Below are 24,324 nucleotides of genomic sequence, written 5' to 3' on the forward strand. Positions count from 1 at the left end.
CGTGAACTGCGGCAAAGTTTCAGCATTAGTCTTTTGCCATGGGTAAATGTAAATTTAATGACAATTGGTTACAAAACCCTAATTTTGCGCCGTGGTTAAGTCCAGTTAGTGGCAACGTGTTCGAGGTCCGGTGCAGGCTGTGCAAAAAAAAATTAAAACTCGGGAACAATGGGTAGGAAAGCTTTGGAGACCCACATGCGGTGTGAATAAGACAAAGCGGTTGCGGAAACCTGTCGGAAAACACCTGGCGTTTTATTTTTGTTTTACTCAATAAATCAAACGGTGTGTAAACAGTTTATATCAATAAACAGTGTGTTATGGTAATTGGTTGTATTGTGGGATGTTTTATTTTATTTCTAAAAAAAACTGGTCTTAAATTTCATTCAGCGTGGTATTAAAAAGGTCTTAAACAGTCTTAAATCTAGCTCTTAGAAACCTGCAGATACCCTGTATCATAGGAAAGCGTTAAACCAGATAATGTGAGGAGTCAGAAACAGCAGTGTCAGTGGAATGCAGGTGGTAGTCTGTGGATCAGGGAGGGGAGAGATCTTAAAGAGCTGAGAAAGAATGGTTTGTTTTTTCAATTCCAAAGGAAAGGTTTAGAGGTTTCCAGCACAGTGCTATAACTGACTGGTCCAGCAGGTGGCAGCAATGTAACAGAATATGACACAGGTGAGATGTGGGTTCAGGCTGGTGGATTTGACAGATTCCTGTCTGCTGAAACTTTTCTGCCTGAGGACACGAGGCTGAGCTCTGTCTCTGTAGTTATGGTCCAGACAATGGACTGCTTTAAATCGGTTAACTCTTAAAGGTATTTATACCGCCGACTGATATGCAGTGAAGAGAGGGTTAAGAAAGTTGATATGATCATGTCTGTAGCAAGCATGAGATTATTTTTTGTCTTAACCCTGAAATAAAACGACAAGAAGTGAACCAAGACAAAACTAAAATGCTATGTGCTTCTCATGATCTGATCAACAGAAAAAAGTCCTGACCTCTGAGATGTTGCTTATTTGATAAAGTCATGACTGAATGACTTATTTCTTTTGGTTATTGCAATGCCTGTAGATGTAGATGTAGACATCTCTTGGTCATAACCTGTTAATACACCTCCACTTACCAGTCCCCCCTGATCCTTGGGGAACACCACAGCTCAGTGGGGCTGCTGATGAGTCTAGTGCAGTGCCCCTGATCCCAACACACTTTTCAGTGTGATCCAATAAAACAGGATGAATAAACGATCTTTAGAAACTTTATGATGGACAGTTTCAGTTCTGAGTTAAAACCTGGTGCAGATGGGGAGGAGCCTGGAGCTGTGAGTGGACTCCATCATTTAGAGAAGTGAAGAGTTCCTGGTTTGTCAGTGAAGAAGAAAGAGAGAATCCTCAGCATGAAACCTCTTCATACTTTGATCAGCCTCTTCTTCCTCTGTGAGTATGTCCACTCTTCTGACTTTTCTGTCTTTATCATGTTTGGTTCATGGGGTTAAAGGTGAGGATCAGTCAGCTGTGAGCTACACAAAAGCTGCTGCTTTTCCATTTCATCGTTAGTTGTTCTCACCATCACTTCACCAACCTTTTCTTTTGTCTCAGAGTTGGGGTTAAAACTTAACCATAGTCCAGGGTCATCTTTTTATATGCTTATTTTATTGTCCATTCAGGCTCAAAGCTCAGGTCTGACTGAGAGGTGCTGTCTGTTCTGAGAAATGGGAACTGTGTGAAAGAGAAGATGATGAAAGTCACAGAGCTGCTGAGCTGTGTCTTAACTTTATGTGTTTACTGACGGTGACACACACACACACACACACACACACACACACACACTCCATTTTCATCAAATTTACTGGGGTCTGAGCAGAGAAAAGGAGAAGAGAAGCTTACCAAAAATAAATATACTTAAAGTTTATTTTATGGAGTAAACTAAAATGAAGTTTCAGTCATAAGTATACTAATATCAATGTAGCAGTAGTATACTTTTAAGGGTACCATTTAAGACCTCTTGGGACTAAACTGGCCTTTTTTTTTTTGTTTATTTTTAAAGTATACTTTTAGGTATGTATTAGGTATAAGTGTAGTAAAGTATGAGTACACAAATAGTTTATATGTAAGTACTTCAACTGTACTGTGTATTGAACCTATTAGAACCAATTAAATGCGCTCTTTTTTTGTTTAAAGAAGTATATGTCTTTAGCAATAAGACATAGCAACTATGTGTAACTGCAGTATATCAGGTACTGGCCTGGATGGAAAGATATGACAACTTCACAGTTTGAACAGTTTCTTTTAATCTGACAGGCCCATAGAAAGCTGAGTCCAACCACAACCAAACAACAAAGGGCAGGGCATGAATCACAACAGCAGTTTCACTGAGGGAGCAGGTCAAAATAAGTTCAACATTAATGAAATAACAATCACATACACTGTCTCATATACACACACGCAGCAAAAGGAACAGAACTGGGGCATGCTGGGAAATCTCTCCACTCTATACCCACACTGGTATGCTGTATAGTATACTGTAAGTGTACAATGTATAATTTTGTTTTGTATATCTCTGATAAGTACACACAAAGTAAACTGCAGTATATTTTCCTAATTTAAGTTTAAAAGAAGTATACTCATAGTAAACTTGTTAAAGCTCTTTTTTATGAGGGCAGTCACTGCCTGGGTGAACTGGGCAGCTCCCAGTGTGAAGTACAGGTATTAACTACTGGTTGTTGACTGTCTCCACAGCTCTGCAGGACAGAAGCACAGCACAAAGCACCACCTATATAGGAACTACAGGAGGACAAATCGCAGTGAAATGTTCTGAGTCTTTTCAGACGAGCTGGAAGACGTTCTGTAAGGATCCCTGTAAGAGGAACATTCTCATCCAAACTACTGATGTCAGAGCTCAGAGCAGCAGATACAGCATCAAATATGAAGGAGGACATTTTTCTGTGAGCATCACTGAGCTGATCAAGTCTGACTCAGGACGGTACAGGTGTGGGGTGTCATCAGGTCCATATGTGGAGTTTGGAATCACTGTTGTTGATGGTGAGTTTCTGTGAACTGGTGCAGTCACAGACTGGGTGAACTGGGAAGCTCCCAGTGTGACTGTGGATCACATTGCTGTGGTCAGACTACAGTACTGTAAATACAGATAGTGACTCTTGTTTGTGTTTCCAACAGCACTGCTGGAAGGAGACTACGATCCTGCAGGAAGGCCCATCCACACCAGGACTGGAGGAGATCTGACTGTTGCATGTTCCTTTGCTTTTCCTGGAAGCAGGAAGTTGTTCTGTAAGGGAGAGTGTGATGAAGGAGACGTTCTTGTTAGAACAGAAGATGACTCAGCTACAAGTGACAGATACAGCACAGAATATACAAGAGCATCTGGTAGAGGAGTCTTTCTGTTTGTGACCATCACACAGCTGAGACAGTCTGACTCAGGATGGTACAGCTGTGCTCTGGGAAGGACTATCCTTCCTGCCTCATCCTGGGAATTTAACGTGATTGTCACAGATGGTGAGTTTCTGCTGCAGGATCTTTGTACCGTTCACTGACAGCTGCACTTTGAACACCTGAAGTGCCGAACATGTTTTTAGATTTAAAGTGTTTTGCTGAGTATTTGAAAATGAAAAACTTATTTCAGATCAGTTTTTCTGAAGCAGCGTAAAAGCTCAGGAATCACCTCGTCCCTCTCTTCAGGATTTCTTTGTCTCAGCTGGTTCTGGTTTCTGTGTCCACAGCTCCACACGAGACTCCTGGACCTTTGTCAACATCAGTCCCATCAACATCCACAGCTGTTAAAGAGCAGCAGCACACAGCTGGAGGTACGTCCACACAGTGTCTGACATATGTAATTTTTCTCTGTTTTATATGTATAAAACAGACATAAAATGAATGTTCCTTTATATATAAAACAGAGAAAATTACATATTTGAAGTGGGCAGAGATGATTAACAGCTTTCTGACAGCTGATGTTTGCCCAGTTCTCATTCATGCTGGTCTCAACCAGGTGTCCAGGTAAAGAGATCTGAAGCCACTTCATGGTTGGCTCAATCAAATCTCACTTTAATGCAGCAGATGTTTTAAGAAGCTGATGTTTAGTGTAAAAACCATATGACCATTTGTTCTGATCACAGTTCATTTAAAACCACATGCACATTACTGTGTATTTGACTCTCAATGACCAAAACACTCAAACATTCATTGACTTTACCAACCATATTTGCTAGGATAACAAATGGAACTGACTTTTCTTCCTTTCTGTTTGTCAAGAGGGATGTGTTGGATTTCTATGTAAAATGCCTTGAGATGATTTTTTTTGGTGCTGTACAAATGAACTGAATTGAATTGTGCTGATGTCGCTGACTTGGCAACATCACAACAGGCTTTGTTTGAATCAATATGAAGCTTCACTAGTTCAACCACTTCAGCTGACCTCAGAAGGATATGTAAAGCCTTATGGTCTATTCAGGTACATCTAGGGACGGTTCTGGAATGAATTTCATGGCAATTATAATAATTTTATAAGTTTTATTTTAAATGAGCGTTTTTGGATCACTGATCGACCTCTGGTCTGTATCATGTCATCTCTACACACGCATTAGTGCCATTCTTCTTCATGTTCGGGATTTCAAAGCGTACCTGATTATTCATGTCCCTGTGTGATTCTACCCTGGTCTTGGTTTCTGAAGATGTGGCTGTCACATCTTTCCTGAGATGACATTTTCAGACTATCACATTTTCTGATCCAGTATTTGTTTTTATCATTATCTTCTTCTTTCATTAATTATAAAGCCATTCAAGATTATACCACAGAACTACTTATCCCATATCACACCTCTGAATCCATATCATCCACCGCTGTGGTTCTGGTTCTGGTTCTGGTCATCGTGATCACCCTCTCATCCCTGGCTGTGCTGATAGTTTGGATTAGGAGGCGTCCCAGGCCCTGTGGTGAGTCATCAGGAAACACACAGTATTAACAACTAAACCTTCTCACCATGAGCCGAACATTAGATCCTTAGAACCCTCCTCTGTTTTCACGTCCACTAATGAGCCTATTCAGTCCAGGTGTGAAGTCAAACCAACCTGGAGAATAAACCATCTCTGTTTGATGAGGATTTGTTGTTGTGGAACTACAGTCCCCACAGTGTTTGGTTGTCCCTTCAGGCATCATGGTTATTTTATGGCTGCCTGTCTTCCTTTTGCTTTATCACAGTACGAGTGACCTTCCAGCATTGTTTGCACTTTCAATAATAACTTTGTGTGTTGGACAGGCTTGACCACCCGAGGAAACCCAGACGGCACCAACATGCAGGTGACTTTTTTTTTTTTTTTTTTGATTCGCTGCTTCCTCTCACTGCTGCTTCAGTAAAACAGTCAGACAGCTCAGTTTGCAGAAAGTTACAACCCAATACAGACACAGAAAAATGTTTCTGCACATGGAGACACCAACAACAAACAGTTACAGTGCTGTGGAAACATTTAGCAGCACAAATATTTTTCATTTTCAGCTTTTTCTGTTGCTGAAATTCTGGTTTTTAACAGTGAACATAGTGATCATGTCCTGAGGATTTGTACCAGGACAGATCCTGACATGTTGTTTACTGATTGGTGTTGACAAAAATAAATCCAATCAAGTGAGGATTCTTTCATTACTGTACTGTTTGAGCTGATCCTTATTTCAGTGTCCAGTGTTCAAGGAGAGACGCTGCATCTGGAAGTGTTTCTCAGCTAGGACAGAAACAGTTACAGCGGCTGAAGTTTCACTTTAGACAAAAATGTCAACAGAAACCAAACCATAATGCACTTTCTTTTGTTTCTAGTATTTTCTGCTAAGTAGAGAAAGTTTGTCTTGTCTCTCATGTACAAACCTGTTGGCTTACTGACATGGAAACAATGTTAAAGTCTCTCACTGTATTGAGCTGTGCTTTTATTCTGTCAAATGTTTGGCTGTTTTGTAGATTGACAGCTTGGATTATGAAAACCAACCTCCAGTCTCCACAGGTGAAGAATCCACCTACCTGAGCCTCCACCCAGCTACCAGGGACAAGGACCAGATCTACTCCACTCTCACACAGACAAAGCACGCATGAAGCTTTGTGGTTCTGTACCTGGAAGACTCAGCGTGGTCGGTGTAATATTGGTCAGATTGATTTTTCCAGTTCCATCATCAATAATGGAAAATTGAATTCGATTTAATAAAATCTGACTTTCTATCTGTGAATGTGAATTTATAATTATTCATGCTTTTTCTGCTGCTTATCTGAAATCAGTGGCAGTAGGTTCAGCAGGTTGTCTCAGATGTTCCTCTCATTGTTATCCAGCTCCTCCTGGAGAAGCCTGAGGCACCACCCTCTGGCCAGGTCAGATAGACAGTCTCTGCAGCATATTCTGGGTTGACCCAGGGTCTCCTACCAGGTGGCCATGCCCAGAAAAGCTTTAGTGTAAGTTACTCCGGAGGATCCTACTCAGACACCTGACTCACCTGGCTCCTTTCAAAAGACGTTTGAGCTCCTCATCCTCTGAGACTGAGGCCTGACAGAGGAAACTTATTTCAGCTCAGTCTCTGGCTCACCACCCACAACCTCTGACCACAGGTGGAGGGATCACCTGATAAACTGTAACCTTTGCCTTCCAGCTCAGCTCCAGCTCAGAACTGTGACCTGGAGACACCGTATTTAGCTCACACCCAACCCAAGCCCAGCAATCCACTGGTTATCCAAATGCTACTGGGCTCATTGGGCAGGTCTAAATTCTACAGCAGCAGAAAAGTGGGTTCAGTTTTCCAGTTTTGCGTTATTGACTTTTACATGAAAAATCAAGCAGACATGAAACTGCAGCTCAATGGGAACATACCTGGCTGCAGAAAACACAGTGTGTGTTACTATGTGTTTAGTTTCATGATGGATTCTTGACTTCCTGTTTTGGACATGAATTTTGTTTTTCACGTGCTAAGATTGTGATGATGTGAAGACTGTGGTGTGTCACACTGTCTCCTCACAGCAGCAGGTTGCAGATCTGAACACTGGTGGACCCGGGGCCTTTCTGTGTGGAGTCTGCATGTGTTCCCTGTGTCTGTGTGTTTTCTCTTCCCACAGTCCAAACACATGCAGGTTAGGTTGGTTGGTGACTCTAAATTGCCCGTAGATGTGACCTGCCTCTCACCCACTGCATGCTGGGATTGGGTCCTGCCCCCTGTGACCCTGGATAGCAGGAAGAAGTGATAGATGATGATGTGTGTGAATCTATAATCAGTAGATGTTTCTGTTCAGTTGGCTTCCAGTGTTTTATTGATCACTGCTCATATTCTTAGAATAAAGTTGATCTTATTATTCCAGGCAGTTGTTTATCAGGCTGATAGAAAGACATTCTATCAGCTCATAGTCAGTGAATTGGTGATAAACAAACAGATGATACTGAGTTTAACTTTTCACTCACTGCTGTTTGTCCTTCACTACTGACTGTGAACACTTGTCATTTCCTTTTCAGCCAGAGACACCTCAGTTTCACTTTCATCAAAGTCTGTGACTGTGTTGCTGTTTCCACTGTTTTATCCATTTAGAAGCCCAGCACCAACATAGCTTCTTAAAACCTCACACAGTGGACCAGTAAGTGAGGACAACCAGAAGTGAGGATGCCCAGAAATAGCACAATATGTACTGGTCAGTCCAACAGACCACTGGTTGCCACACAAACCTAATGACAATGCATGTATTATCGTAGGAAAGCATTAAACCAGATAATGTGAGGAGTCAGAAACAGCAGTGTCAGTGGAATGCAGGTGGTAGTCTGTGGATCAGGGAGGGGAGAGATCTTAAAGAGCTGAGAAAGAATGGTTTGTTTTTTCAATCTGAAAGGAAAAGTTTAGAGGTTTCCAGCACAGTGCTATAACTGACTGATCCAGCAGGTGGCAGCAATGTAACAGAATATGACACGTGAGATGTGGGTTCAGGCTGGTTGATTTGACAGATTCCTGTCTGCTGAAACTTTTCTGCCTGAGGACACGAGGCTGAGCTCTGTCTCTGTAGTTATGGTCCAGACCATGGACTGCTTTAAATCGGTTAACTCTTAAAGGTATTTATACAGCCGACTGATATGCAGTGAAGAGAGGGTTAAGAAAGTTGATATGATCATGTCTGTAGCAAGCATGAGATTATTTTTTGTCTTAACCCTGAAATAAAACGACAAGAAGTGAACCAAGACAAAACTAAAATGCTATGTGCTTCTCATGATCTGATCAACAGAGAAAAGTCCTGACTACTGAGATGTTGCTCATTTGATAAAGTCATGACTGAATGACTTATTTCTTTTGGTTATTGCAATGCCTGTAGATGTAGATATCTCTTGGTCATAACCTGTCAATACACCTCCACTTACCAGTCCCCCCTGATCCTTTGGGAACACCACAGCTCAGTGGGGCTGCTGATGAGTCTAGTGCAGTGCCCCTGATCCCAACACTTTTCAGTGTGATCCAATAAAATAGAATGAATGAAACATCTTTAGTAACTTTATGACAGACAGTTTCAGTTCTCCAAGGTAAATCCTGGTGCAGATGGGGAGGAGCCTGGAGCTGTGAGTGGACTCAATCATTTAGAGAAGTGAAGAGTTCCTGGTTTGTCAGTCAAGAAGAAAGAGGGGAGCCTCAACATGAAACTTCTTCACACTTTGGTCATCCTCTTCTTCCTCTGTGAGTATGTCCACTCTGTTCTGACTTTTCTTTCTTTATCACATTTGGTTCATGGGGTTAAAGGTGAGGATCAGTCAGCTGCGAGCTACACAATAGTTGCTTCTTTTCCATCTCACAATTAGTTATTTTCACCATCACTTCACCAACCTTTTCTTTTGTCTCAGAGTTGGGGTTAAAACTTACCATAGTCCAGGGTCATCTTTTTAGATGCTTATTTTATTGTCCATTCAGGCTCAAAGCTCAGGTCTGACTGAGAGGTGCTGTCTGTTCTGAGAAATGGGAACTGTGTGAAAGAGAAGATGATGAAAGTCACAGAGCTGCTGAGCTGTGTCTTAACTTTTTGTGTTTACTGACGGTGACACACACTCTCCATTTTTGACAAACTTACTGGGGTCTGAGCAGAGAAAAGGAGAAGAGAGGCAATGAAAACATAAAATGATGTGGAGCTTTGACACAGAAACAGGAAGACCAAAAAGTGATGAAAGAACATAACATGTTAAACATGTTAAATCCCACATTCACACCCACTGATACTCAGACTTACCAAAAATAAATATACTTAAAGTTTATTTGATGGAGTAAACTAAAATGAAGTTTCAGTCATAAGTATACTAATATTAATATAACAGTAGTATTTTAATTATTTTAAGGGTACCATTTAAGACGTTTTGGGACTAAACTGGCCTTTTTTTTGTTTTTAAAGTATACTTTTAGGTATATATTAGGTATAAGTGTAGAAAAGTATGAGTACACAAATCGTTTATATCTAAGTACTTCAACTGTACTGTGTATTGAACCTGCTGGAACCAATTATATGCTTCCCTTTTGATTTGTTTATAAAAGCATATGTCTTTAGCAATAAGCCATAACAACTATGTGTAACTGCAGTATATCAGGTACTGGCCTGGATGGAAAGATATGAAAACTTCACAGTTTGAACAGATTCTCTTTTAATCTGACAAGCAGGTCAAAATAAGTTCAACATTAATGAAATAAACACATACACTGTCTCACATACACACACCACAAAAGGAACAGAACTGAATAATATGAAAATACACACTTTCTATCCTTGGGGCATGCTGGGAAATCTCTCCAGTCTACACACACACACTGGTATGCTGTATAGTGTACTGTAAGTGTACAATGTATAATTTTGTTTTGTATATCTTTAAGTACAGTGGGTACGGAAAGTATTCAGACCCCTTTCAATTTTTCACTCTTTGTGTCATTGCTGCCATTTGCCAAAATCCAAAAAGTTCATTTTATTTCTCATTAATGTACACTCAGCACCCCATCTTGACAGAAAAAAACAGAAATGTAGAAATTTTTGCAAATTTATTAAAAAAGAAAAACTGAAATATCACATGGTCATAAGTATTCAGACCCTTTGCAGTGACACTCATATTTAACTCACATGCTGTCCATTTCTTCTGATCCTCCTTGAGATATTTCTGCTCCTTCATTGGAGTCCAGCTGTGTTTAATTAAACTGATTGGACTTGATTAGGAAAGGCACACACCTGTCTATATAAATGACCTTACAGCTCACAGTGCATGTCAGAGCAAATGAGAATCATGAGGTCGAAGGAACTGCCCAAGGAGCTCAGAGACAGAATTGTGGCAAGGCACAGATCTGGCCAAGGTTACAAAAGAATTTCTGCAGCACTCAAGGTTCCTAAGAGCACAGTGGCCTTCATAATCCTCAAATGGAAAAAGTTTGGGACGACCAGAACTCTTCCTAGACCTGGCCGTCCAGCCAAACTGAGCAATCGTGGGAGAAGAGCCTTGGTGAGAGAGGTAAAGAAGAACCCAAAGATCACTGTGGCTGAGCTCCAGAGATGCAGTAGGGAGATGGGAGAAAGTTCCACAAAGTCAACTATCACTGCAGCCCTCCACCAGTCGGGGCTTTATGGCAGCGTGGCCCGACAGAAGCCTCTCCTCAGTGCAAGACACATGAAAGCCCGCATAGAGTTTGCCAAAAAACACATGAAGGACTCCCAGACCATGAGAAATAAGATTCTCTGGTCTGATGAGACCAAGATTGAACTTTTTGGCGTTAATTCTAAGCGGTATGTGTGGAGAAAACCAGGCACTGCTCATCACCTGCCCAATACAATCCCTACAGTGAAACATGGTGATGGGAGCATCATGTTGTGGGGGTGTTTTTCAGCTGCAGGGACAGGACGACTGGTTGCAATTGAAGGAAAGATGAATGCGGCCAAGTACAGAGATATCCTGGAAGAAAACCTCTTCCAAGAGTGCTCAGGACCTCAGACTGGGCCGAAGGTTCACCTTTCAACAGGACAATGACCATAAGCACACAGCTAAAATAACAAAGGAGTGGCTTCGGAACAACTCTGTGACCGTTCTTGACTGGCCCAGCCAGAGCCCTGACATAAACCCAATTGAGCATCTCTGGAGAGACCTGAAAATGGCTGTCCACCAACCTTCACCATCCAACCTGACAGAACTGGAGAGGATCTGCAAGGAAGAATGGCAGAGGATCCCCAAATCCAGGTGTGAAAAACTTGTTGCATCATTCCCAAGACGAACTCATGGCTGTACTAGCTCAAAAGGGTGCTTCTACTCAATACTGAGCACAGGGTCTGAATACTTATGACCATGTGATATTTCAGTTTTTCTTTTTTAATAAATTTGCAAAAATTTCTACATTTCTGTTTTTTTTTCTGTCAAGATGGGGTGCTGAGTGTACATTAATGAGAAATAAAATGAACTTTTTTGATTTTGGGAAACGGCTGCAATGACACAAAGAGTGAAAAATTGAAAGGGGTCTGAATACTTTCCGTACCCACTGTACATACAAAGTAAACTGTAGTATTTTCCTAATTTAAGTTTAAAAGAAGTATACTCATAGTAAACTTGTTTAAAGCTCTTTTTTATAAGGGCAGTCACTGACTGGGTGAACTGGGCAGCTCCCAGTGTGAAGTACAGGTATTAACTACTGGTTGTTGACTGTCTCTACAGCTCTGCAGGACAGAAGCACAGCACAAAGCATCACCTATATAGGAACTACAGGAGGACAAATCACAGTGAAATGTTCTGAGTCTTTTCAGACAAGCTGGAAGACGTTCTGTAAGGATCCCTGTAACAGGAACATTCTCATCCAAACTACTGGTGTCAGAGCTCACAGCGGCAGATACAGCATCAAATATGAGCGAGGACATTTTTCTGTGAGCATCACTGAGCTGATCAAGTCTGACTCAGGACGGTACAGGTGTGGGGTGTCATCAGCTCCATATGTGGAGTTTGGAATCACTGTTGTAGATGGTGAGTTTCTGTGAACTGGTGCAGTCACAGACTGGGTGAATTGGGAAGCTCCCAGTGTGACTGTGGATCACATTGCTGTGGTCAGACTACAGTACTGTAAATACAGATAGTAACTCTTGTTTGTGTTTCCAACAGCACTGCTGGAAGGAGACTATGATCCTGCAGAAAGGCCCATCCACACCAGGACTGGAGGAGATCTGACTGTTGCATGTTCCTTTGCTTTTCCTGGAAGCATGAAGTTGTTCTGTAAGGGAGAGTGTGATGAAGGAGACGTTCTTGTTAGAACAGGAGATGACTCAGCTACAAGTGACAGATACAGCATAGAACATACAAGAGCATCTGGTAGAGGAGTCTTTCTGTTTGTGACCATCACACAGCTGAGACAGTCTGACTCAGGATGGTACAGCTGTGCTCTGGGAAGGACTATCCTTCCTGACTCATCCTGGGAATTTAATGTGATTGTCACAGATGGTGAGTTTCTGCTGCAGGATCTTTGTACCGTTCACTGACAGCTGCACTTTGAACACCTGAAGTGCCAAACATGTTTTTAGATTTAAAGTGTTTTGCTGAGTATTTGGAAAAAAAAAAACTTATTTCAGATCAGTTTTTTTCAGGATTTCTTTGTCTCAGCTGGTTCTGGTTTCCCTGCATCCACAGCTCCACATGAGACTCCTGGTCCTTTGTCAACATCAGTCCTGTCAACATCAGTCCCATCAACCTCCACAGGTTTTACAGAGCTCAGCAGCCACTCTGAGCAGCCGCACACAGCTGGAGGTACGTCTGATTGTTGGTTATTATCTCAGATAAAAAGCTTCACTGTAACTGGAGGATGAAGCTCATTTTGGTTCCAGCACCTGGAAACCTGCGGTAGGCGAACACATGACATTACAGCTGTTCTGAGGGTGGGTAAATTGTTGTCTGGAACTGTTATATGACTTTACAGCCAATCAGAAATTAGTATTTCCCATATAAGGCAGGTGAAATATGTCCCACTCCAACAGAGACTGATCAGACCGTTCATGACAAAGTCTCACCTGCAATTTGAATAATAAATGGTTATATTTGGGCCTCGTCCACCTGACGGTCTGGCCCAGGGCCCACAGGAAGTGTGATGTCAGAAGTGACTCTGCTGTATGTGGGCCTGACTCTGCTCGGCACTGTGCTGCTGCTGTCTCTGGGTGTGCTCCTTCTCTGCAGGAGGAGGTTTGCCCAACACAAAGGTGAGGCAACAGGAAACACACAACCACACACTGACATATGTGGTGTTTGTAAAATCAACTGAAATAATTCACTTACAACAGCGTGTGTAGTCAGAGGACAGAAAAACAATGAGCACATTTTAAACCTGTGTCCCATCTGCCAACTTTGAATTGAATCAGTGTCACGGTTCTGTGTTTCAGACGCTCCTGTGGAACCACAGTCTGCTCCAGTCACAGAGGTGAGTTTCAGCATTTTCAAATTGTGGAAGCAGCTGAGATCGATAGAAACCATTTCCTCCTCCTGTCCGGCAGCACATCCAAACGGACCAAGACTTCAGAGAGCAGCACAGTCGAGGCAGAGAGCCCCCTGTGGAAATCTCTTCCATCTACACTTACGCCAAATACACCGGACCAGACGGAATCGAAGCTGACCACGAATACAGTTCTGTCCCTGCAGCCTGGCCTCAACACGAGGTAAGACCAGTTAGCAAACAGCCACAAAACAGTCAGTAAACATTCAGGAAACACTTGGCAAACAGCTAATAAACAGTCAGCAATCAATCAGGAAAAAGCCAGTAAACATCAAACAGCCAGCAAACACAGGAAACAATCAGCCAACACTCAAGAGACCACCAGGTCAACAAACAGCCTGAATCCTATAAAACTCGACTTTGATTTTTAGATGTTTTACAAACTTTTTAGTCCACACCTGAGAATTTCTTTCATAATAACTTTCATTTTGGTTAAATTACAGTTTGTTGTTGCTGGATGTGGAAAAACTAGTAGTTTCAAAGGAAACTACATGTTTTTCTGAAGTCAGAACCAGAAGAAAAGAAAAACAGCATCTGGACTTTGGTTAATGGTCCAGGCTGGATCACTGCTGCTGCCCCTGTTCACCTGTTCCCATGACAGGGAATTAGCATTGACTGGTCCATGGAAACCATGGTCACTACAGCTCGTCCATAACAAACACCATTGCCGGAAGTAAGTCAGACAGTCCCAGTGCATGTCGGAGTCCAGCAAGGCTGCCCTTTGTCACTGGTTCTGTTCATTATTTTTATGGACAAAATTTATAGGCACAGCCAGGGGCCAGAGGGAGTCCGGTTTGGGGACCACAGGATTCCATTTCTGCTTTTTGCATATGATGATGTCCTGTTGGCTCTATCGAGCCAGGACCTTCAGCATGCACTGTGGTGGTTTGCAACCGAGTGTAAAGCGGCTGAGATGAGAATCAGCACCTCCAAGTCCGAGGCCATCATTCTCAACCCAAAATAGATGGCTTGCCATCTCCAGGTCAGGGGAGAGATCCTGCCTCAGGTGGAGGAGTATAAGTATCTTGGGATCTTGTTCGCGAGTGAGGGAAGGACGGAGCGTGAGCTTGACAGATGGATCGGTGCATCGGCAGCAGCAATGCGGTTGACGTACCAGTCCATTGTGGTGAAGTCGGCTCAGTTCTCTATTTACCGGTCAATCTGCGTTCTGACTCTCACCGATGGTCATGAGCTCTGGGTCATAACCGAAAGGACAAGATCTCGGATACAGGCGGCTGAAATGAGCTTCCTTAGTAGGGTGGCCGGACGTTCCCTTAGAGATAGGGTGAGGAGCTCGGAGTAGAGCTACTCCACATCGAGAGGATCCAGCTGAGGTGGCTCGGGCATCTGTACAAGATTCCTCCTGGACGCCTCTCTGCGGAGGTGTTCTGGGCATGTCCCCACTGGGACGAGACCCCAGGGAAGACTCAGGACATGCTATAGGGACTATGATTGGTAGAAACAGACACTCTGCCCTTTAACCTTTAACCTCTGTGTGTTTTCTATGTCAGGCTGAAGATGACCTCAATGAACTCACCTACACAAAGGTGGATTTCTCCAGCAGGACAGCCGGCTCGCTTCACAGTGCCCCCCGTGGTCGGCAGGACGACGTCATCTACTCTGAGCCCCGGGTGGCAGCGAACTGTGATTCCAGCCAGGCCGGAGACGATCCGCCTCTGTATGCCACTATTGGCACCTGTCAGCTTTAACTGTAGACATGGGCGTAAATTTCATTTAACAGTGGGGGGGGGGGCAATAAATATAAAATTTCTCATGAGCTATTTTAGCAATATTTTAGCATGGAGACTGCGCCATTATGGTTATTTTCAAAGTTTTTCTCAGGTTCAATGACAAAGCAGATTTTTCTTCAAAACTATTTATTGCATTGTTTGTTATGTTGTTTACAGTCAAACCATCAACATACAATAAAATTTAAACATGACTATTGTGAAAAAATATATAAAATAAGTAATGTTTTGTAACAAAATCAATTATTAAATAATCAATTTACAGTAACTGCTCTATGTAAAAAAAAAAAAAAATCTGCAATTTAAAGCAAACTTACATTAATGAATGGACACTAAACAAAAGTACCAAATGTGTTTTTCCTGGTATCACTGGGCCCCACAAACTCTTGGCATATGTTGTTTATGTTAAGGTTGTCAAGCTTGTCTTTGTGCAGATTGCAGACTATTAAGTCTGTCTTGGCCCATAGTAGCCCTTAGCCATGTCTTTAATCTCCGCAATGCACTGAAGCTCCTCTCAGCTTCACATGAGGACACTGGAACCACCAACAAAAGGACCTCAACTTGGTCAAACAACCCACGCACCTCCACTGGCATTCCCCTTAGGATCTCTGCTGCCTCTCTACTAATTTCTGGTGAAAGAGAGGCAACTGTACTGCAAGAGTACCTCTGTGCAACTCAGGGTACTTATCTACTGAATCAGTTAACAATCCAGTCAAAAGGACATTCTCTAAGCTTTCCAGAGACTTTAGACTGTCTTGGTTGAAACGCTCACCAAACTGAACCTCCACACAATCCAATACTTTGAAGAACTCTGCCCTGTAATGGTCCACTGCTTTGCCAGCAAAATGCCTTGAATTTGCTGTCTCAATAGGGTCAACTAATTCGATGCAGTTTACCAATGATGTAGCTTCCTCGTACAATTCAAGATAGCTCTTGTCATTTCTCTTTCCCTGAAGGTAGGATCATACACAATCTACTGCATCCTGCATACCAGAGACAGTCTGGGTCTTCTTCTGCAGTGAAATGTTTAGGCACTCAAGTTCTCCAACAACAGCAGAAGCAAGTGTAAGACCCAACAGTCTTACCTTTACTGAAGTGCTCAAATAAGCCACTGGCAGTTGAAGCTGTCCTATGCACATTTTGCCATTTCTTCTAGACTAACAAGGACCCGCTCATACTGCCCTAGCACAGCTATTATAGCAGAATTACGCACAGTCCACCTGGTTGGACATAAAGGTTTCAGTGTGATGATGGGTTCATTTTCAGAGGTAACTATGTTTTCAAACATTCTCTTAAATTTTCCTGACTGGTTGAAAAGGATGCCTAACTGATGGACCCAAGAAAGGCAGTCCCGGATCATTGGGGAAACTGAGCAGCCAGCCTGTGTGATTAAATTGACACAATGTGCCCCACAACGCACATAGAGGGCTAATGGCTGCTGCTCCCTCACTACTGCCTGTGCATCACTGTACTTTCCTGCCATGTTGGAGGCACCATCGTAACTTTGCCCACGTAAAGCAGACATTGGCAGATTAAGCCTCAACAACACATCAGTAAACATTTTGGCAATGCCTTGGTCTGTTGTCTCTGATAAACTGTACAACCCGATAACCTCCTCGTGTGGCATAAGGTCATGGTCCACATAGCGCAGACAGACACTTTCCTGCTCAATACCAGAAATATCCTGGGTGCCATCAACTATTACAGAAAACTGAACAAGGGCTGGAGACGTAATCTCACTTGCAATCCCTTGGGTTATTGTATTGGCCATAATGTTCAGGATTTCATTCTGCGATTTAGGGCTTACATATGCAGTGGCACGATCTGTTAACCATTTCAATAAAACTGGATCATCCACTTCTGCCCTAAGTTTTATGAGCTGATACAGATTCCCACATTCTTCAGTATGGCCTCTTAAAGATTGTCCTTGCCTTGCCACATGCCGCACAGAGCTAACAATTTTCCTCAAGCAATGTCTTGCCACCTCCTGCTGTTTAGGCCATGCACTAGATAACTGGGCGCTGATTGGGTTTGGCTGATGTGCAGTGACAGTCACATAATGTTGGTGGGCTTGAGAGGTCTGGTGTGCTGTAAATTTTTCAATGGCTTTCTTCCAATTTCTAAAGCCTGTACTAACGAAAGCAGCATCAGGTCTATGACCTAAAGAGGACAGGTTTGAAACACCTTTGCTGCAGTAAAAACATAAGACCCCTTTCACTGATGGACTGTAATGTAGCCATGGAAAGTCTTGATACCATTTCTCTTGAAATGTCTGACTTATTTGAAAGTATTTGTTTTTCGATACACTGGGGAGGTGGTAGGTAGGTACTGAGATCTAAACTAAAAACTGTGCTCCCTGTGCTGGTGCTGGCAATATCGTCTCTTTGTTCTGCTGTCTCCGGCTCCCTCCCTGGTTCTGAATCTGTCCCTTCCTCTACTCTCACTGTCTCAGAACAGACTGACTCCTGAAGCAGAAAAAATGCAGGAAAAGATGTTTTCCATACTCATAATAACTAACTAACATTCTTAAAGCCAAATTGCCTTGATATGTGAACTTGTTGTACTTATTTGGCGTTTAGGTGCACTGAAAAATGATCTTATGCCCATTTTTCTTTTCTCTGTCATTTTATCTATGACACTGCAAGGCAAGGCAAGTTGATTTATACTATACCACATTTCATACACAATGGTAATTCAAATTGCTTTACATAAAGAAAGTAAAACTATCATAAAAAATAATCACAACAATAAAAACAAGGAATTAAAAAAGGTTTAAAATTGTATTTAAAATTAATTAAGACACTTAGAACAGAATAGATATTGATTATACAAAAAAATACAGTGGGGTCACTTCGCTTTCTTTAAAGTGAATAAAATACCCTACTTACTGGAGTTCAACATTAATTGAGCCGCTGCCACACACCTGACTTGAACTGGGAAAGCAGGCAGTGGGCCAAATCACTGTGAGGAAGGGGAGGGGGAACTCAACTGTTTTGTACGTTTATCATCATAGTCATTATTCTCAATAACCAGTGAAGTCTGATGCTTATCAAGCAATACATGATAAATCTATTACACGTTTCCTGTTTACTTGGCAAGATATGTAAATTCATCATAGTGCAATTTTGTCATATTACAACTTATCAAAAATGCTCTCAATTTGACATCTACAACATCTTGACATCACATACATCATATTTGACATAGTCTGCACTTAGGGGGACGAAGGCGCGCTAGGCGCCTGCGACTGCCCCAGCCGCGGAAAGGAAGGGCCCGCGGTGTCGCGTGCGCTTCCTCCCGATTGATGGCAAAGCGACCCTCAGACATATGTATGTCAAAACACACAAAATCCTAAATACTGACTCTAGTCATTTCCTGTTGGGCGTGGCTATAGCAATGTATGTACAAAAAATGTTGGTCCTGGGGAGTTCCATAGACCTACCAAGTTTGGTGTGTGTAGCTGAAGTTATGTGCCGACCACAAGACCATCATATCAAAATGAATAGACAAGACAGGTTAAAAAACCATTCTTTCTGTTACCACACGGTGGCGCTATGTCAATTTGTTATGTTGCACATATGTACATCATCATAGTCATTATTCTCAATAACAAGTGAAGTTTGATGCTTTTCAAACAATGCATGAAGAATTTATGACACATTTCCTGTTTATTTGGTGAGATATTAAAAGTCATCATAACATAACATAACATTTTATCATATTATCATAGTTTTCGTCCATGGAAACCAGCTCAAAAATGTCCCCGTTCAGCAGCAGGAGAAAAACAACAACAACAATAATCATCCTTCCAGAAACCATAGGCCACAGCCTTCATTGCAGGTGCTCAGGCCCTTATTAGGGGGTGATTTCAGACACAGCTAAGTTCAGCTACTGGACAATGCTATTGTCTCCTTGCAAACAACTACAGTATCACATAATGAAGGCCTCACTAACTAAAACAGGTCTAAAATGTTAATGCTGAAGCTTCATTTAGCAAATCACTAGTTTGAACTCATTAGTCACAGCACTCTGAGATTTTCTTTGAATAAAACATGTCAATGAAGTGTGACTCATTTTGAGAGTTACACTTGTGTTGTGTTCTCCTGGTTATGAGCAAAGGTAAAGCTGTGGAGAAACACAGCACATAATTTTGTCAGTCACCTGCAGCTTCATGACAGGTTGGTAGGCATCTGACATACTTGCCCTTATGGTGACATGTTTGCCTTCATAAATCAGACATGGGTCACTGGCTTTACCTCTGATAAAGGAGCTGTCTTCGTTATAATACATATTATAATAAAGATCACGATCACACTCTTTGCTCTTATCAAAGACTCCCACTGCATACCAGTTTGAGTACTTATTGAAGTCATAGGGCACAGAGAACATGACAGCAATTTTCTCTGTGTGCTGGTTTGTATCATTGTGCAGGAGCTCATAAGTGAAGACACCAACAGATCCACGTGCTGTATGAGGAGTCTTGCAGAACTGGATCATGTCAGATGTGGAAGACTCAATGAAAGGTGATGGAGGTACAGCACAGCCTCCACTCTCAAAATACATCCTGTGTGTAGAAACAGTAAAGCAGTTATTGCTAATCAAAGATCACCTGGGAACGTTGCACTTACATGGCTGAAAGAAATGTGTAAAATACCTTGGATTACAGAGACTGTAGCGTTCACATTTGTTCTTAAGCTCAATGGTGCACTGGCGATGTGTCGGAGCAGCTTCACCAATTGCACTTCCAATAGACACTACTGCACCAATAACTCCAGATGCTGCCCCTGCTACATCAGCCATGATGGATCTGTTCAAAGAGAAAATAATGTACCATTCTGTTGTTGAAAGAGGTGGAATTAAAGTGATGATGTGTGCATTCTTTACATCTTAAGGATATTAAGAATATCTGAGTAAGCTGAATGCTGAGTAAAAATTGAATTGAGGCTTTAAGTTCAAGTTTAAAATATAATGAACATAGGTATATGTTCATAGAAATCCAATATAAACCCAATATATTCTGTTTGAGTAAAACAGAGTGTTAACCTCTTAATAAGTTCTTATTTTGACAGAGAGCCAAAAATTACACAAGAGACCAGGGTGTCTTCAAAAGAAGACTGAGATGGGCCCCCAAAGGTGAGCTGATGCAATACTCACACCATGTCACACAGAAGCTTTAGGCTCAGCCACACACATCAAATATATTTTGGGTCAAAAATCCCAACAGACCTTTTCCCTTAATTTAGGGAAATGTCCTATTTTAAGAGATGCCTACAACTGTTAGGGTCTTCTAGGAAGGGAGTTTCTGTGGGATTTCTGAGTTGGAGTTACAGACAGGTTTGTGAGTTCCACCAGCTCCGGTCAGCCGCACAACAGACCCACAAGAGAGGCTATGCTGCTGGGGAGACATGCCAAGGAACAATATTCACGCTCATCACTGAAGACACCATCCATTATCTATATCTGCTTATTACTATTTAGGATCACAGGGATCTGCTGGAGCCATCCCAGCTCTCTTTGGGTGAAAGGCTGCCAAGAGGCTGCACTACTGACTCTGTTTAATTCAAATATCTGCTTGTTGCATAATAAATTAGGTCCACATGGAAAGTGTCACAAACTGAATTATTGTTATATGTAAAGTTACAGCAAACACGTCAAGTTGTAACTTATGACTCAGATTTAAGCAGAACCACTTTTCTGACAGATAAATAAAAACTGTGCAACTTGTTTACTGTTCAGCTGTAAAACTTCAGGCCTGCTGTCAGCCTGACAGACAATCAAAGAAATATAGTGGTGCAGGTACCAGAGCCAGGTAAAATACTTTAGCCAGCTTTGTTAACAGTTCTAAGTAAAACTTAACATGCTCAACTAAAGTATCTCAGTCTGAAATACTTATAATCATTAGCCTATAGAAACACTAAATCTAGTAAATTAAACATTATGTTGCAAAAAGGTCAATTGTTTTCTTTCTTTCTTACCTTGTATGAACATGTCCGAAGGATGTCTGCAAGGTTCGACTGTCAGACCGGGATGTTCCCCAGTTTATATAGTTGGAGGACTACGGGTGTGGACACATCCTGTTTCAGAAGAATGTAAGTGAGCAGTTCTAAGTAAATGCTGAGAGTACTGCTCTCAAATATTAAGTTTGAGATATTTATGAACTTTATACGTCGTCAGAGAACCCATGAAATGAAATAAAGTTATGTGCACAGATCAGTAGGAAAGTGAAAGCTGGTGGAAAGTACCAGGAAGACTGAGTGAACAGAGAGAAAGGGAAATACCTGAATTAAAATAGAATAAGATTTGGGAAATTAAATTGATGGGCAGGTCAGAGTCACGTGGGCCTTAAATTAAATATTTTCCAGCAACCATAACAACTGTTATTATAAGAAGGAAGCTACTGTTAACCAGTGTGACTGTATTAGTATCTGTAGTTCAGGCCTATGCAGGTCTTAGCGAAGGGGCAACAGGAGGAACATTGGGATGAAGGTAGTGAATAGCTGGATCTGTTGTTGGCACCAAACAAGTTGGAGTGTGATTCATAGTAAACTGCATTTATGTTTGACCTGTAGTGTTAGTCTGGACAGCCAGACAGGCTGTGTCCGAATGTCCACCCTAGTCTCTAACCCATCAGTCACTATATAATGCAGCACTATATAGTGAACTCAATTTGCTATAGGGCCCTCTATATCACTATATAGAGCCCTGTATAGTGATATAGAGGGCTCTATATAGCGATATATGGGGGCCTATAGCTAATTAAGTTTGTACCTATATTAACATTCAGGCACAGCTGAAGAATTAGTCTGGAATCTCTTTAGTGGAAATCAATTTCCAGGGGGCGGGCCAATGGATGCAGAATAAACCAATCAGAGAAATGAAGGATATGACACGAGCAAAACTACAGTGAGACCAGCGAATGTTGTAGAGACACTACTACAAGCTAGTTGTTATTTTTGTTGTGAAAACATTAGAATACATGATGTTATCACCTGTTGTGTGCATATTTTTGATTGGAGTAAAGAGCAAAAGCCACTTGTAGAAAGATTTGTGGACTTGGGACTGGCATTGAGAAATGTTGCAAACGACACAATGCGTTTACAAGGTTTGTATAAGTCTGACTGGACGATGAGCGTAAAGTCTGCCCATTTGCAAATAAATGGCTGTGATTGGCCCGGCTCTTTTGAGGCCAGAGGAAAAGCCTCCATATGGCAGGGGGCCCAGATTCTTTCGCTAAGAAAGGAGTGGGTCCTGGCTGGCCAGGCTGTAGTGTTGTTGTCACAGTTAAATAAGCAGATAAACACAGAGGGCTGTGTAGAGTCTTCACTAAAAGTAAAGTGAATCTGTTTTTCAGAAAAATGCAGGGAATGGATTTTGTTTCTCAGTGACCTGTTCATGGAGGTTTGGTGTAAAACCTTTGCTCAGGACTCAGACTTTTAGAGGCATTAGTGAGTCCACATACCACTGAAAAAGATGAGAAGAAACTCTTATTGTTGACTTCCAGATGGATTTCTGTGACAGAAGTAAACTCCAATGAGAATATATTAATCATTGGTTATGGTTGGAAACATCAATTCATCATTTCTGCTGAATAGTTTGTCTGAGTTGTGTAGAAATAGCTGGACATGTAGCAGCTAAATGTTACTGTGCCTTTAAGGAAGCTTCTGTTTTGGAAACAAACAGGAAACAGAATGTATGGATTCTTAATGAAAATGTTGTAAACCTCTTTATTCTGAAGTCTGTGAGGGTCTGATGGGACATTTGGAGCAAAGATTTTATGGCATGACTATAAATGACTAAAGCTAATGGTATGATGGTTGCGATCCAGGTCCTCCCGGTGGAGGAAAGACCACCAGCATCTTGTGTTTGGCCCGAGCTCTGATAATTTCTTGTTTTCATTGTTATGCAGACAACACACTGATATACCTTCCCTTGAGAACTGGTGACCTCAGAAGCCTAGCTGTTGCTGTTTAAGGTCTCAGGGATGTTAAATGTCAGATGGTACACTACTTTTTCCAACTTTACAGCTCAAAAACAGAAATTTGAATGTTCAGCCCCCAAAACCTCACAGCTCCATCTCTTTGGGTCAGCTATCCACTTATCAAAAACCCACAGCCAAAAATCTAAATGTAATTTAGATATAAATCAGATGCATTTTCTGGTGTGGCTGCTAGTAAAGTCCCAGTCACACCATAAAGTGGTACTGTGAAATCATTAAGTCCCAGTCAGTAGTTTTATGAATGAGTTTATTTGTCATTTAGCAAACTCAGAATGACACTGAATGCAAACATTTTGCTCTACAGGATCAAACAGTTGTTGAAGCTCTGTTGCCAGTTTGTCACTGAAATGTGATTTCAATAAGAAGACCAAACCAGTCCCAGCATGTCTGTGGTGTGTGTTATATACAGGCAAGGCAAGTTTATTTATATAGCACAGTTCATCACAGAGTGCTTTACAGAAATAAAAGACAAGTTGAAAATACATAAGCAAGAATCAAAATAAGAAACAGCAAATAGTGAAATTAATATTAAAGGAAACTGAGTGCAGATACATCACTTTGGATAAAACACGGTCAGTTGTCATGTTATATGACACGCTAAAAAGAAAGGTTTTTAGCTTGGACTTAAACATTGCCAGATATGAGGCTTGTCTAACATCATCAGGAAGACTATTCCAGGTTTTAGCTGCATATGACTGAAACCCTGCTTCTCCCTGTTTAGTCCTAACTCTGGGCACGCGCAGAAGACCTGTCCCTGATGTTCTCAGAGTTTGAGATGGTTCATATGGCATCAACATGTTAGACATGTAATGTGGTGCTGAGCCATGAAGAGACTTATACACAAGCAGTGCTGTTTTAAAGTCTATTCTCTGAGAGACAGGAAGCCAGTGCAGAGATCTGAGTCCATGATTACCCCTAGATTTCTAACTTGATTTTTAAATTTTAGAGAAAGAGACTCGAGGTGACTGCTGACACTTTCTCTTTGTTTCTGAGGCCCAAAGATGATTATTTCAGTCTTGTCACTGTTTATTTGGAGAGAGTTGTTTTGCATCCACAGAGTGATCTGTTCAATACAGCTGCACAGTGAGTCGACTGGTATTT

General features: G+C 41.7%; 3 protein-coding genes across 5 annotated transcripts; 2 read left to right on the forward strand and 1 right to left on the reverse strand.

Moving 5' to 3' along the window:
• Positions 1–1,301: 1,301 nt before the first annotated feature.
• Positions 1,302–7,085, forward strand: LOC113146098 (polymeric immunoglobulin receptor-like). 3 transcript variants are annotated; one of them, XR_003297312.2, is made up of 8 exons: positions 1,302–1,430; positions 2,733–3,035; positions 3,171–3,506; positions 3,731–3,814; positions 4,785–4,943; positions 5,267–5,307; positions 5,954–6,135; positions 6,266–7,085. XR_003297312.2 is itself a non-coding variant. In XM_026333373.1 (7 exons), the coding sequence occupies exons 1-7, from the start codon at positions 1,391–1,393 to the stop codon at positions 6,083–6,085; spliced, it is 1,095 nt and encodes a 364-aa protein (XP_026189158.1). In that variant the 5' UTR covers positions 1,302–1,390; the 3' UTR covers positions 6,086–6,216. The 3 variants fall into 3 exon arrangements, 1 of the variants encoding a protein (XP_026189158.1); XR_003297313.1 differs by having other exon boundaries at positions 6,317–7,084; XM_026333373.1 differs by lacking the exon at positions 6,266–7,085 and having other exon boundaries at positions 5,954–6,216.
• Positions 7,086–7,171: 86 nt separating this feature from the next.
• Positions 7,172–15,478, forward strand: LOC113146096 (uncharacterized). The gene is made up of 8 exons (XM_026333369.2): positions 7,172–8,679; positions 11,667–11,969; positions 12,105–12,440; positions 12,627–12,743; positions 13,064–13,189; positions 13,370–13,407; positions 13,481–13,642; positions 14,991–15,478. Exons 1-8 carry the CDS (start codon positions 8,640–8,642, stop codon positions 15,186–15,188), a joined length of 1,320 nt encoding a protein of 439 aa, XP_026189154.1. The 5' UTR covers positions 7,172–8,639; the 3' UTR covers positions 15,189–15,478.
• A 2,734-nt stretch (positions 15,479–18,212) lies between these two features.
• On the reverse strand, positions 18,213–21,332 carry LOC113145803 (bryoporin-like). Its single transcript, XM_026332887.1, has 3 exons — positions 21,203–21,332; positions 19,882–20,034; positions 18,213–19,791 (listed from the first exon to the last, which is right to left on the reverse strand). The coding sequence occupies exons 2-3, from the start codon at positions 20,025–20,027 to the stop codon at positions 19,335–19,337; spliced, it is 603 nt and encodes a 200-aa protein (XP_026188672.1). The 5' UTR covers positions 20,028–20,034; positions 21,203–21,332; the 3' UTR covers positions 18,213–19,334.
• Between the last annotated feature and the right edge of the window lie 2,992 nt (positions 21,333–24,324).

Source organism: Mastacembelus armatus, chromosome 7 (genome assembly GCF_900324485.2).
Source record: "Mastacembelus armatus chromosome 7, fMasArm1.2, whole genome shotgun sequence".
In the NCBI taxonomy this organism is placed as follows: Eukaryota; Metazoa; Chordata; class Actinopteri; order Synbranchiformes; family Mastacembelidae; genus Mastacembelus; species Mastacembelus armatus.

Excerpts from the sequence above, each read along its gene's own strand:
- LOC113146098 (XM_026333373.1), top strand. The coding sequence starts at position 1,391 with ATGAAACCTCTTCATACTTTGATCAGCCTCTTCTTCCTCT. Across the intron at positions 1,431-2,732 it reads GATCAGCCTCTTCTTCCTCT|CTCTGCAGGACAGAAGCACA; the intron begins GTGAGTATGTCC and ends CTGTCTCCACAG. Across the intron at positions 5,308-5,953 it reads CAGACGGCACCAACATGCAG|ATTGACAGCTTGGATTATGA; the intron begins GTGACTTTTTTT and ends GCTGTTTTGTAG.
- LOC113146096 (XM_026333369.2), top strand. The coding sequence starts at position 8,640 with ATGAAACTTCTTCACACTTTGGTCATCCTCTTCTTCCTCT. Across the intron at positions 13,190-13,369 it reads GAGGTTTGCCCAACACAAAG|ACGCTCCTGTGGAACCACAG; the intron begins GTGAGGCAACAG and ends TCTGTGTTTCAG. Across the intron at positions 13,408-13,480 it reads AGTCTGCTCCAGTCACAGAG|CACATCCAAACGGACCAAGA; the intron begins GTGAGTTTCAGC and ends CCTGTCCGGCAG.
- LOC113145803 (XM_026332887.1), bottom strand. The coding sequence starts at position 20,027 with ATGGCTGATGTAGCAGGGGCAGCATCTGGAGTTATTGGTGCAGTAGTG. Across the intron at positions 19,792-19,881 it reads TACAGTCTCTGTAATCCAAG|GATGTATTTTGAGAGTGGAG; the intron begins GTATTTTACACA and ends TTCTACACACAG.